Source organism: Punica granatum, chromosome 7 (assembly GCF_007655135.1).
Source record: "Punica granatum isolate Tunisia-2019 chromosome 7, ASM765513v2, whole genome shotgun sequence".
Classification (NCBI taxonomy): domain Eukaryota; kingdom Viridiplantae; phylum Streptophyta; class Magnoliopsida; order Myrtales; family Lythraceae; genus Punica; species Punica granatum.
In genome coordinates this window covers 24,576,243-24,588,281 of record NC_045133.1, presented here as the reverse complement: position 1 = coordinate 24,588,281, position 12,039 = coordinate 24,576,243, and the positions used below count along the sequence as shown (strand labels likewise).

The following is a 12,039-nucleotide window of genomic DNA, read 5'->3' as shown; positions in this document are numbered from 1 at the left end:
AAAAAGAGAAGTAGAAGGATAATATTATTCGTTTTATATTTTTATTCCCTCTTTCTTTCCTTTTATGCATCAGGCTCTTCCTTTTTTAGCTGGATACATCAAGCTCCTTTTATTTTGCTTTCTTCACTCTCAACCACTTAATTTTAGGTTTGATCCTATTGTTTTGCCTTTTTTTCCAAATTTTATCTCTAACTCGTACTTTTTTCTTTTTCTCACCATTAATTTTTCCTTTTTTATAAATGAATCCTTTCATGAGCATATTGTTGAAAAAAAAAAATACAGTCGTGCGGTGCGAGCGAATAAAATCTAGGAATTGATTAACTGAAGAAAAAGAAAAATCTGAGAAATGCCATCTGTCAGTCATTATCTGGGGAAGGATGCCTAATAATTTTGCTGGTTGACACATGGGATGATATATAGATATATAACATATACACACACTCAAGTGCACTAAAGTTTTGTCGGAGGTTAACCAATTGCTTGGACAATTAATATAGGATAAGATCATATCACATCCTATCCATCGTCTGCATTATTTCATCGTTACTATTTTTTGCTCAAATATTTCATTATTATTATTATTATTATTATTATTATTATTATTATAGTCCAATAGGTATATATACGATTTTTTTAATCTGAAAAAACCCCGAAAAGGTGCGAATAAATGATTTTTAACTTCTTTTGCTTAAGTACCGACGAATACCTATGAATCGTGAGGGGTGTATTTGAACAGAGAAAATCTCATTGTAGAAGTATTTATATCCATATTTTTTTATCAGAAAGAATTCGAGATATCACTTTTTTTTTTAATCGAATACGGCATATCACTTTTTCTTTGAATGAAAATAGACAATTTATATTCTTTATCGTAATAGAATGTATGTGTGAGATCTAAAGTTGCGGAAAATTACCAATTTGAATTAGTTAAGATAATTCGGCGTATATTTCCTTAAAGAAAGTCTCTCATTTAAGTTTTGTTAATAGAGAAAATTCACGATTGAGAAAGATTTACTATTTAATGATTCATTCGACTTGAATTACAATTGTTGAAATTTATTAAATTTTCATATACCTAAGATCCACATCCAAAAAAAAGTTGTCAACAAGTTGTAACCGGAAAAAGTTGTCGACAACAACTAGTGAAGTTGTCACGTGTTTCTGTAGCCCTTAATATTTGACCAAAGTCTTAGCAAAATTGCACTAGAATTCCTATTATGGATGCTCAATGCTTTTGCTCGGGTTGCTCCAACATCAGCATGCACCATTCCCCTTTTTTATCAGCATGCATTATTCAACTATAGTAAATATTCATTTGATTGAGATGATTTGTCTTAATCATCAGATTTGAAGAGGAATTTTAACTTGAACAGACACCTTATACAAATGAGCATATCGGCAGTACTCTTTTTCTTTTTTCGCTATCCTCCCTAATATTCGGAGTCTAACTGGTCTCGATTAATCTTATTCAAACTGGACCGGGCCACTTAAAATATAAAACTCTTTCGGTTTGAATTTTCTCCGTGTATTGTTCTATTTATGAACTCTTTATGCGAAAGAGAGGATGAAAAGGCTGTGATAGCGGCCACAATGACGACCTCCCGTGGACACCAGTTTTCTTGGACTTGGAATCAATGATGATTAAGAAGCTCGATACGAAACGAACATGTTTGGCTTTTCCAACTCAATGACACTCTTATACGAAGATTGATGGACTGTAAAATTTCACTGAATTCATGGTCTTCATTACATAGAATGAATTGTAATTTTTCTAATGATCTTCATATTCATCTCATCTCACTCGTCAGTCGTCACTCCTCGCCCCGTGGAATGGGCAAATCTAATCTAACGAAAAGAAATAAAAAATTGGAAAATTGGATACTCCAACTCTCTGCATTTGCCACGTGGCATGTCCTCACCCAATCCGACGGCTCATTCGAGGCCGACACTTTAATTTTGGCAACATCTATAGCACAAAAGCCATGCGGCTTCTCCCCGGAAAAACAGCCGGACAACTGCCCCGGCTCATGTGAACGAAGAAAGTCGTACGTAATTGATAATGTTGTACTCAACGGATTCGACCCTTGATTCCTAAATAAGATTTCGTATTCGATTTTATGAATGAAAAAAATAGTAAATTGGTACAACTCAAATCGAATTATTTCATTATAGAATACAAGGAAGAAAAAAGTCTTCCATGTGATATTTACATGACGTGACATGTACAACAAGCGGATGATCATTAAATACATCCGCATTAGCTGATTCAAATCTATAATATAATCACACGTGATATATCTGTTACGCATTATGCTTTCTGGACTGGGAGAGTATCGCGCAGTCAACATCATGATCACATTATCGAACAAAAACCACAAATCCAATCCAAGTTTCCAAAAGAATTTCGGAATTAATTAAAATTGAAGTCCAAGCAAAACCCAATTTGATTTCGAGCTGAATCCGCTATTTAAGCTGCTAGATGGGTCTGTGAGCTCTCACCAGATCATCACAACCTTCCCTTTCCCTTTCAGCCTATTTCTCCTCCAATCATTACTCCGATCATCCTCAGAGACGATGGATATGGCGATGAGGAGAGCTGCTTCCTCTGCTGTCAGGGCTCTGACTGCTTCATCAGGGGTCAACTCCTTCAATCGTCACCTCAGTGTAAGCGATTGAGCTCTGGCTTTTGGATTGGACCGAGATTCTGCTCTGCATGTATCCATGCCGTGTCGTTGTTGTTGGTCGGATTATCGATTTATGTTGCTCTGTGTTTCGATCATCTGTCGGGATGGTCGTGTTAACTGAGGCGCCTTGATGATCGGTGGAAATGGCTGAAATGGTGTCAAAGTCAAACTATCAATACATTACTAATTGATATTTTATTTCTATCTTTTCCTATGAAATTTTTTTTGGCGATCAGAAATGGGGATGCGCAAGCAATTGGGGTTCTTTGGAATTTTTGTTCCATGGTCTGATCATTTCGGATATCGAATGCGTGCATCAGCTTAGTTTAGCAATGTTGGGAAGTGTAGAATTCTCGCCCGGAATAGCCTTAGTGACATCTGAGCCGAGATTAATCTTGGAAAAAAGGGTGTTGGGACACCTCATGATTTCACCGAGAAAAACTGTCGAATTCCAGAGATATGGTACTTTGGTCAAATGAGCTTGCTTCATCCACTTCCTGAGTATAATAAATTGTGCTACATGGACCAATAGTTTTGAGATATAAACGATTACAGTGTGTCCTTGCATTGGAGTCTGATCTGTTGGGGCTGGACCGTTACTATGTAATTTGACAGATTGAGTGTTTCACCAGTGGTCAAACATCAGCCATTCTTTTTGACAGTCTCGTTTTCGTAGTGTCTGATTGTTATCGGATGGTTCTCTGCAGAATTTCATGGTTCAGTACATGTGACATGGATGAAAATTCAGGCGGGAGGGAAATCAACAATCCCTGCAGCCAGAGTAGACATAACTAGGACCCGAACTGCCTTGTTTCAGGCAATAACAAGATGTACAGAATCGACCTCATTTTACTTGCCAAGATGCAGAACTGCCATGTCAAATAATAAGACTGCCCTCTCCTTTGAATATTCTGTCTGGGTTCTTCTTATAATATGTTCAAAAGAATGCTGCATTCAGATATACTTTTGACAGTTCCATCATGGTGTATGTACAAGATAAACTTCTTGTAAGCATCAGGAACTGCTCTGCTTCGGGCAATGACAAAATGCCGAATTGACCTCCTTTTACTTTCCAAATTGTAGTTATGTGTGTGTGTATATTTGACTTGCATCGGTTCATACTGCTGTTATCCTTTGTGAACACAGAATTCATGTTTCTGTTCTGTCTTGTCTGTACAGTCTGCTCCTGAGAGCAAGAAGATTGTGGGCGTGTTCTACAAGGCCAATGAGTACGCCTCAAAGAATCCCAATTTCGTGGGCTGCGTCGAGAATGCTCTTGGCATTCGTGATTGGCTCGAGTCACAGGGCCATAAGTACATCGTCACCGACGACAAAGAGGGAGCCAATTGCGGTAAATACATATATCTGTGCGCGCGCGCGCGCATATGTATATTGCTCGATCATGGAGTTGATCGTCCAATGGTTTCAACCTTGAATAAGATAACATACTTGGACAAATAATTGAGCAAACTTGATTCGATTTTCTTGTCATTACTCATGCATTGTGTCTATCCCTCTTATCTGTAGAGCTCGAGAAGCACATTCCGGACCTCCATGTCCTCATCACCACTCCCTTCCACCCTGCCTACGTAACTGCAGAGAGGATAAAGAGGGCGAAAAATCTACAGCTCCTCCTCACTGCTGGGATCGGGTCCGACCACATCGACTTAAAAGCCGCTGCAGAAGCTGGACTCACAGTGGCAGAAGTCACTGGAAGCAACGTGGTCTCAGTGGCCGAGGATGAGCTCATGAGGATCCTAATCCTTGTCCGCAACTTCCTTCCAGGATACCACCAGGTCATCAATGGAGATTGGAACGTGGCTGGAATCGCCTATCGGGCCTATGATCTTGAAGGGAAGACTGTTGGAACTGTTGGTGCGGGAAGGATCGGTAGACTTCTGCTCCAGAGGTTGAAGCCCTTCAATTGTAACCTCCTTTATCACGATCGGCTCAAGATCAGCCCAGAGTTAGAGAAAGAGACTGGTGCTAAGTTCGAGGAGGATCTCGACAAGATGCTTGCTAAGTGTGACATAATTGTCGTCAACACCCCTCTTACTGAGAAAACATGGTAAATTGGTTCTTTGCCAAGTTTTTCCGCGAATCATGCTCTTTTCTCTGAAAATTGTGAGCAGGGCATCGGCATCTTCAACTATTATGACCGACATCTTCCAACTTTATGCATGTTTGAGTTTTTATGTGAATATCGGGAAACTTAATGTGGTGCTTATTGTGTGGTGTTAGGGGGATGTTCAACAAGGAGAGAATCTCTAAGCTGAAGAAGGGAGTCTTAATCGTGAATAACGCGAGAGGAGCAATCATGGACACGCAAGCAGTTGCTGATGCTTGTGCCAGCGGACACATTGCAGGTAATGTTTAATGAAACTAAAGCCCGTTTTCTTTTAGTGTAGGAATCCTCGGATTGTCTGCTAACTTAAAGCTTGATGGAGGGGTGTTTACTCAGTTCTTGTTTATATGATGTAATGCAGGTTATAGCGGTGATGTTTGGTACCCGCAACCTGCTCCAAAGGACCATCCATGGAGATACATGCCGAACCAAGCCATGACCCCTCATATCTCTGGTACCACCATCGATGCTCAGGTACCGATTCTATAAGCAACCATCAATGATTGCACATCCTTTGGACAACATACCAAGCAGCCCTTCAAAATGTAAAATGTGCTTTATCATGGAAATCGGATTTTCCTGTCAAAATAGGAGTCGGATTTCCATTCATCTCTCCCTCCGAAAAGAGGAATCTTAAGTACCGAACAACACATCATCTAACAATCTCAAGCAAGTATTGAGTTTTCTTCGTTCTTTAGTATCGTTTTGACTGTGGATTGGATTAAATCTTTGTGCAGCTTCGATATGCGGCGGGAGTGAAGGACATGCTCGATAGGTACTTCAAAGGTGATGACTTCCCCGAGCAACATTACATCGTCAGGAAGGGCGAGCTTGCCAGTCAATACCGATAAACAAACTTCTAGGATCGTTTGCCGGGACGAGGAATGTTGCATCGGGCCTTAATATGAGTTAAAAACTGCCATGTTAGGCTTGTGGTAATAAATTGCTCATAGGCCCCGAGCAAGCAGTTGTTGGCAGTGGTAATTGTGTAGTTTACTGCTTTTGGTTATCATTATATTCACCTGTCCTAAATTTGTGTTCTGTCCAGGCTACACTCGTTCCTTGCCGGCTGTAATCCTTTGATCAAATCTAATAAATGGTCATTTGTTTGAAACATTAGGCACGTATTGCTTTTATCATAAACTACGACATGGATGCGCCTTGCTGCTATATGGATAGAATCAAACTCGTTAACTGCGTGTTGTCCTAATTCGTAACCATATTATATGAATAGGGAAGAATACAAAATCGATTTCTGAAGTTGCATTTATAATGCCATCGTGAATCCGGTTTGGTTTAGTTCATGGATGATCCAAATGACATATCTCCAACGCAATTGAAGCTACTACTGATTCGGTTTAGTTCATGGATGATCCAAATGGCATAACTCAAATGCAATTGAAACAAGTACTTTCTTCGTAATGCCATATCATTGAATCAAATCCATGGATATTCGAATGGCATAGCTGATATGTAATTGCAACGGCAGTTCATAACCGCATCGGTATTCAAATGGCATTACTCAAATGCAATAGAAACAACATTGATTTCTTCATAACAACGTCATCGAGTCGAATCCATCGGTTTTGACCATACATATTCCATGTGGCATGGCTCGAATGCGATCGAATCGAAATGAAACGAAACGAAACCGAACCAAACCGAACCGAACCAAATTGCAACAAGCTGTCATGGGCTGCCTCAATTCTTCTTCCTCTTCTCCATTGCCCGGCCAGGCCCAGCCCATTTCATTTTCCCGCGGGCTCTATTGAATGTTCAGTCCTCCTTCCTGAAGCTTCACTTCTTCGTTCTGCTGCTTGCTTGCTGCTCTTCCTCAGTATCGCTCGGTGGCTGCTGATCCCTAGCCTCCGGCTTGTTCCGCCTCCGCCGCTCCCTCTCTCGTCGATCTCCGACTGCGACTGCATCTCCTTTCTTCCCCGGTTACCCCTCGCCACTGCCCGGAAGATCTCGGAAAGGTGACATTTCCATTTTAGGGTTTTTGTGGTTTCTTGATCTCTGACCTACTGAGTGAGCTGGACGATTTGCATTTCTCGAGGGCGAAACTGACCTCCTCTTCGTTCTACAAGTAGGACAACTTCTGAGGAACTCCTGAATCTCAGTGAGCACCGAGAGCTTCTTCAATGGCGGTACGTCAGTGACTGATCGACCGAGTGTTCATTTATCGCTTCTTGAGTGTTTTTCTTCTTCCTTGATTTGTGCACTGAGCGTTCATTTTCCATTTCTGGGGAATTTTTCAGGTCGAGAGAATCTTTAAGGATGAAGCCAGTGAAGAGAAAGGCGAGCGCGCCAGAATGGTAAGTTACGTATCGAAGTGCATTGAGCTAGTCTGTGAATTTAGATGCACAAGTTAATTCGGGGTAGTCTAGATTAAATAGTTATGCTTATTTCTAGGATATCGATTGATGCTGTTTGGTTTTTCAATGTCTTGTTCTGTTTTGGGCGGTAGGCGTCCTTCATTGGAGCCATGGCGATTGCCGACTTGGTTAAGACCACTTTGGGGCCTAAGGGAATGGTGAGTGTTCTCGATACTTGATAAGTTAGAGCGTGGTAGTTATCTGGTTTTATATTATTTCTAATTATTATGATGAATTTGGATTCTTGCGTAGGATAAAATTCTGCAATCAACTGGCCGAGGGCGTGAAGTTACTGTCACCAACGATGGAGCAACTATTCTGAAGTCGCTTCACATAGACAACCCTGCAGCTAAAGTCCTTGTCGGTATCCTTATAAATTATTGCTTCGATTCAGTTGAATCTTAACAGCTGTTAGCTTAAAAAGTTCTTGCCAATACAATCCGAATATCTCACATTGGAGAGAAGTCCTGCGTATAATATTGAGTTTTGTAGCAATAAGTCTGGGCAGATGCTGCATACCGTGTAGTTGTTACCTTAATTCAAGTGGTCAGATATCTCTAAAGTTCAAGACGACGAAGTTGGCGATGGTACCACCTCTGTGGTTGTTTTGGCTGGTGAACTCCTGAGAGAGGCAGAGAAGCTGGTTGCTGCCAAGATCCATCCCATGACCATCATATCTGGTTAGTTCTTTTATTTTTCACTTAGTCCCCATGTTTTCTCACCAATTATAGGTGACATTAGAGTTAGTGTTCATTCATGAATGGCTCTGTCTGTCTTCAGGCTACCGGATGGCTGCAGAATGTGCTCGCAATGCTTTATTGCAGAAGGTTGTGGATAACAAAGAGGATGCAGGTGGAATTATCTTTTCTTAGCTCACTTCTGTCATCTTTCTATCCGTTGGGTGCATCTCTTTTTCCTAAGATTGTTAATTGCTATTGCATGAGGTTTCTTTCAATTCCCTGGGCCTATTATGATAAATTTTTAAAGTAGTGTCCTTTTTCTCTTAACTGCATGTCTATCCTCTGATGATTTCGGTTGATGCAGAGAAATTTAGGTCGGACCTGATGAAAATTGCAATGACTACACTGAGCTCCAAGATATTGTCTCAAGACAAGGATCATTTTGCTAAACTAGCTGTGGATGCTGTCATGCGATTAAAGGTAATTAATCCCTTCCTGATTCACCTGTTAGAGTTCGACCAGCTTTTCTTGTGTGGCATTCTCTGCAGCTCTGTTGATTAGTATAATGAATGTGTTCAGCGCTCTATTTGAGATAATCATCTTTCCAAATGTTCATATTGTAGGAGGTCTCACTTTCTGGAGTCTTTTAGGCAAATATCCATAGGGGTCAGTGGCATCATGTGCTTAATTTCTTTGTCATGGCTGTTTGGTAAATTTAATTCTGGATTAATTCTTGACGATTTAAGTTGGGGAAATAACTTTTCTTGTCATCTTTTGTCCGCCATCCCTAATGATTCTTAAGTCTCTCAAGACAATGGTTCTTTTAGAATAAACTCTCTTGGTCAATCCTTTTCCTTTGTTTTAGCAAGTTCACTGGGATTCACTTTTGTGTACCATTATGATTTGCAGGGTAGTACAAATTTAGAAGCCATCCAGATAATTAAGAAGCCAGGTGGATCTCTGAAGGATTCCTTCTTGGATGAAGGGTGGGATGCCAACCTAATTATCTTTCAATTCAGATTTTTTTCAAGTGATTTTATTTCATAACATATACACATTGGCTATGCATAATTACTGAACTATAGCTTGAGCCTCAATTTACATGCTTCATGATTATGCCGTTTATTTCTTCAAATGCAAAAATTTATAGTTTTACACTTAATTTTCAGAAACCGTGTTCTTTGAGATTGTTCATTTAGCTTGTTGGGGACTAAGGTTTGGGATGGACTGTCTTTGCTGTCACTTACGAAAAGAATATTTTGTGACATAATCAGCTGCATCTTTTAAAATTTATCCTGCTGTTGATGATTAATATGCATACACATGTAAACTTTTCTATCAAGCTTTTACTTAAACTATGGCTTTAATTCAGGTTTATTCTTGACAAGAAAATCGGAATTGGACAGCCGAAACGTATAGAGAATGCAAATATTCTTGTAGCAAATACTGCTATGGACACAGACAAAGTAAAGATATATGGGGCTCGTGTTCGTGTTGATTCTATGGCTAAGGTTGCTGAGATTGAGGGGGCTGAGAAAGAGAAGATGAGGGAAAAGGTGCAAAAGATCATAAACCATGGGATTAACTGCTTTGTCAACAGGCAGCTGATCTACAATTTCCCAGAAGAACTATTTGCAGATGCAGGAATACTGGCAATTGAGCATGCTGACTTTGATGGTATCGAGCGCCTAGCCCTGGTTACTGGTGGTGAGATTGCATCAACCTTTGACAATCCAGAGTCAGTCAAACTCGGTCACTGCAAGCTCATTGAGGAAATTATGATTGGTGAAGACAAATTGATTCACTTTTCTGGGGTTGAATTGGGTCAAGCATGCACTATAGTTTTGAGAGGTGCAAGGTAACATCATTCACCGTTTTGTTGATTTTCTTTCATGACTTCCGTTCTGTGTTTGGTTAATTTGGTGAAAATATGATGCTGCCTAAGTTGAAATGTCACGCTGCCTATGGATATGAGTGTCAACTGAAAGCCCTGTCCGTTGAATTACATAGGATCGTTCATGTGAATAATAAGTTGAATTGCTCAGACTGATTTATTTAATTACATTTTGTTTCAGCCACCATGTCCTTGATGAGGCGGAGAGGTCCATCCACGATGCCCTTTGTGTGCTGTCTCAAACGGTGAATGATAGTCGGGTTTTGCTTGGTGGTGGGTGGCCCGAAATGATAATGGCCAAGGAGGTGGATGAACTTGCTCGTAAGACTCCTGGGAAGAAATCCCATGCAATTGAAGCCTTCTCGAAGGCACTTTCAGCCATTCCTACCATTATTGCAGACAATGCGGGCTTGGACAGTGCTGAGCTTGTGGCTCAGCTCCGCGCTGAGCACCACAAGGAAGGATGCACTGCTGGGATAGACGTCCTCACAGGAGCTGTAAGTTCTCTCTCTCTCTCTCTTTCTCTCTCTCTCTCAGTTGTCGGCTTGTTGCTTCTCATGCTCAAACCAGACATTAAGATGATTGTGCAGACTGGATTGATAGTAACAGTTGATTGCTTTAGATTCAGTGTGGATTCATAGCGATCCAACAACCTTGCATGGATCGATCTGATGTTTAAGTGAGTAGAAAATATCCTATGTGCTTGCTTGCTGAAACAATTAACCTGCTATAGGTCGGGGACATGGCTGAATTGGGCATCTCCGAGTCCTTCAAGGTGAAGCAGGCGGTGCTGCTCTCTGCCACTGAAGCTGCTGAGATGATCCTGAGGGTCGATGAGATAATCACTTGTGCCCCTCGTAGGAGAGAGGACAGAATGTGAGAAATGGGAGCATCAGAGTCCTCAGGTTTTTAGTTGCTTCCCGTGTCTCTCTGTTTTTTTTTTGGGTTGTGTCTGGAATCATAAATTTTGTCCAAGATGTTGTACTGGCTTCCATTTTATCAAATTCCGTAGGGTAATTCGATCCAGGTGGATTTTCTAATGCTTTTATCGTCAAAGGTTGATCTGAAACCTGAATCAATTGAATATTGTCTGGGTTACTGAAGATTCTGATTGCTTCGATGCCTTTTGTTTTCTTTCCCCAAATTGCTAATCTTCAGTTTCATTCTCAATCTTTTGTTTTCTTTCAGTTGAGCTCTCATCGGCTCACTCTCTCTCTTAAATTCCCAGTATCATGTCGTATAAGATTAACCAGTAAGTTGACATAAATTATTTGGCTGCACATGGAAAGGTTGCCTTACCATTTATCACAATGCATGTACTAGATATGGAGGCTGCCCCTTCGGTTTTCTTAGTGAGTGAAAAGATTCATCTTGAATTGGTATAAATTGAGACCTCTATTGAATATAGAAAGGGAATGGTAATTCTGATATCTTGGTTTGGTAAGTTTGAATTGTAGAAAAATGGTTGATTCATTTCATGAAATTCTTACCGCCTTTGGATTAACACTCAATGGATCTCGTGATATCGAAAGGTCGTAATAATGACTTCATGAATTATCGACACATTAGCCGCAATATTTCCGTTCAAATAGATGGAATGAATCGGTTGAAATGGCAAAAGATTGAAGCTTCGACTACTGCTGTTATTTTTATTGTTATTTTTAGCATTTACTATTATTTCATAGTTCGTAAGAAAAAAGAAATACTACTATTTATGGCATTATAATTAGTTTACGCTGGCTCTTATTTATTTTTTCAAAATAAATTATACAATTATTTTGATAAGTAATTAAATTATATAAATATTTTTGTAATCTTAATTGATTATATTTACAATTTATATTTTGTATTATGAATTAATTGGATTATCAGTATCCATTTCGCATTTTTGTATTCATGTCACTATAAGAAGAGGAGGGAACAAAGCGACCAAACAAATATCTTTGCTTCAACTTTTTGCAAAATATTTTTCCCATTTCTCGGGAATCGGTCAACATTAGATTAGACTATACAATTGCCAATGAGGGAAAACTACCAAATACAAATACCACTAGAAACAATTTTGGAAGAGCATAAGAACTGCACATATAATGTCATGAGCCAATTGTTCATGTTCGTGTAATCTCAAGCAGCTCCTAGTGTACGTTCCCGTGCATTCTCGATCGGTTCCCCGGTCCAGTTCTCAAACCATGGCAGATCGTCATGACCATCGAAACTGATCTGTTCTGCAATGTCCTGCATGAAAAAACAAAATAGGAATTAGTCTCCTTCCATATATAGT

At 39.9% G+C, this 12,039-nt stretch overlaps 2 protein-coding genes across 3 annotated transcripts; both read left to right on the top strand.

Annotated features, from left to right (window-relative positions):
- Positions 1–2,291: 2,291 nt before the first annotated feature.
- LOC116214272 (formate dehydrogenase, mitochondrial) lies at positions 2,292–5,925 on the top strand. The gene is made up of 6 exons (XM_031549658.1): positions 2,292–2,664; positions 3,864–4,035; positions 4,212–4,752; positions 4,926–5,050; positions 5,171–5,283; positions 5,547–5,925. Exons 1-6 carry the CDS (start codon positions 2,575–2,577, stop codon positions 5,658–5,660), a joined length of 1,155 nt encoding a protein of 384 aa, XP_031405518.1. The 5' UTR covers positions 2,292–2,574; the 3' UTR covers positions 5,661–5,925.
- A 679-nt stretch (positions 5,926–6,604) lies between these two features.
- Positions 6,605–10,902, top strand: LOC116214695 (T-complex protein 1 subunit beta). Of its 2 annotated transcripts, none has more exons than XM_031550116.1 (12): positions 6,605–6,785; positions 6,900–6,956; positions 7,068–7,124; positions 7,277–7,342; positions 7,437–7,548; positions 7,736–7,864; positions 7,965–8,036; positions 8,229–8,344; positions 8,774–8,850; positions 9,237–9,722; positions 9,940–10,255; positions 10,492–10,902. In XM_031550116.1, the coding sequence occupies exons 2-12, from the start codon at positions 6,951–6,953 to the stop codon at positions 10,636–10,638; spliced, it is 1,584 nt and encodes a 527-aa protein (XP_031405976.1). In that variant the 5' UTR covers positions 6,605–6,785; positions 6,900–6,950; the 3' UTR covers positions 10,639–10,902. The 2 variants fall into 2 exon arrangements, with proteins under 2 accessions (XP_031405976.1, XP_031405975.1); XM_031550115.1 differs by having other exon boundaries at positions 6,897–6,956; positions 10,492–10,891.
- Positions 10,903–12,039: the final 1,137 nt, after the last annotated feature.

Excerpts from the sequence above, each read along its gene's own strand:
- LOC116214695 (XM_031550116.1), top strand. Across the intron at positions 7,865-7,964 it reads TCCCATGACCATCATATCTG|GCTACCGGATGGCTGCAGAA; the intron begins GTTAGTTCTTTT and ends GTCTGTCTTCAG. Across the intron at positions 10,256-10,491 it reads TAGACGTCCTCACAGGAGCT|GTCGGGGACATGGCTGAATT; the intron begins GTAAGTTCTCTC and ends AACCTGCTATAG.
- LOC116214272 (XM_031549658.1), top strand. The coding sequence starts at position 2,575 with ATGGATATGGCGATGAGGAGAGCTGCTTCCTCTGCTGTCAGGGCTCTG. Across the intron at positions 5,051-5,170 it reads TGCCAGCGGACACATTGCAG|GTTATAGCGGTGATGTTTGG; the intron begins GTAATGTTTAAT and ends GATGTAATGCAG. Across the intron at positions 5,284-5,546 it reads GTACCACCATCGATGCTCAG|CTTCGATATGCGGCGGGAGT; the intron begins GTACCGATTCTA and ends ATCTTTGTGCAG.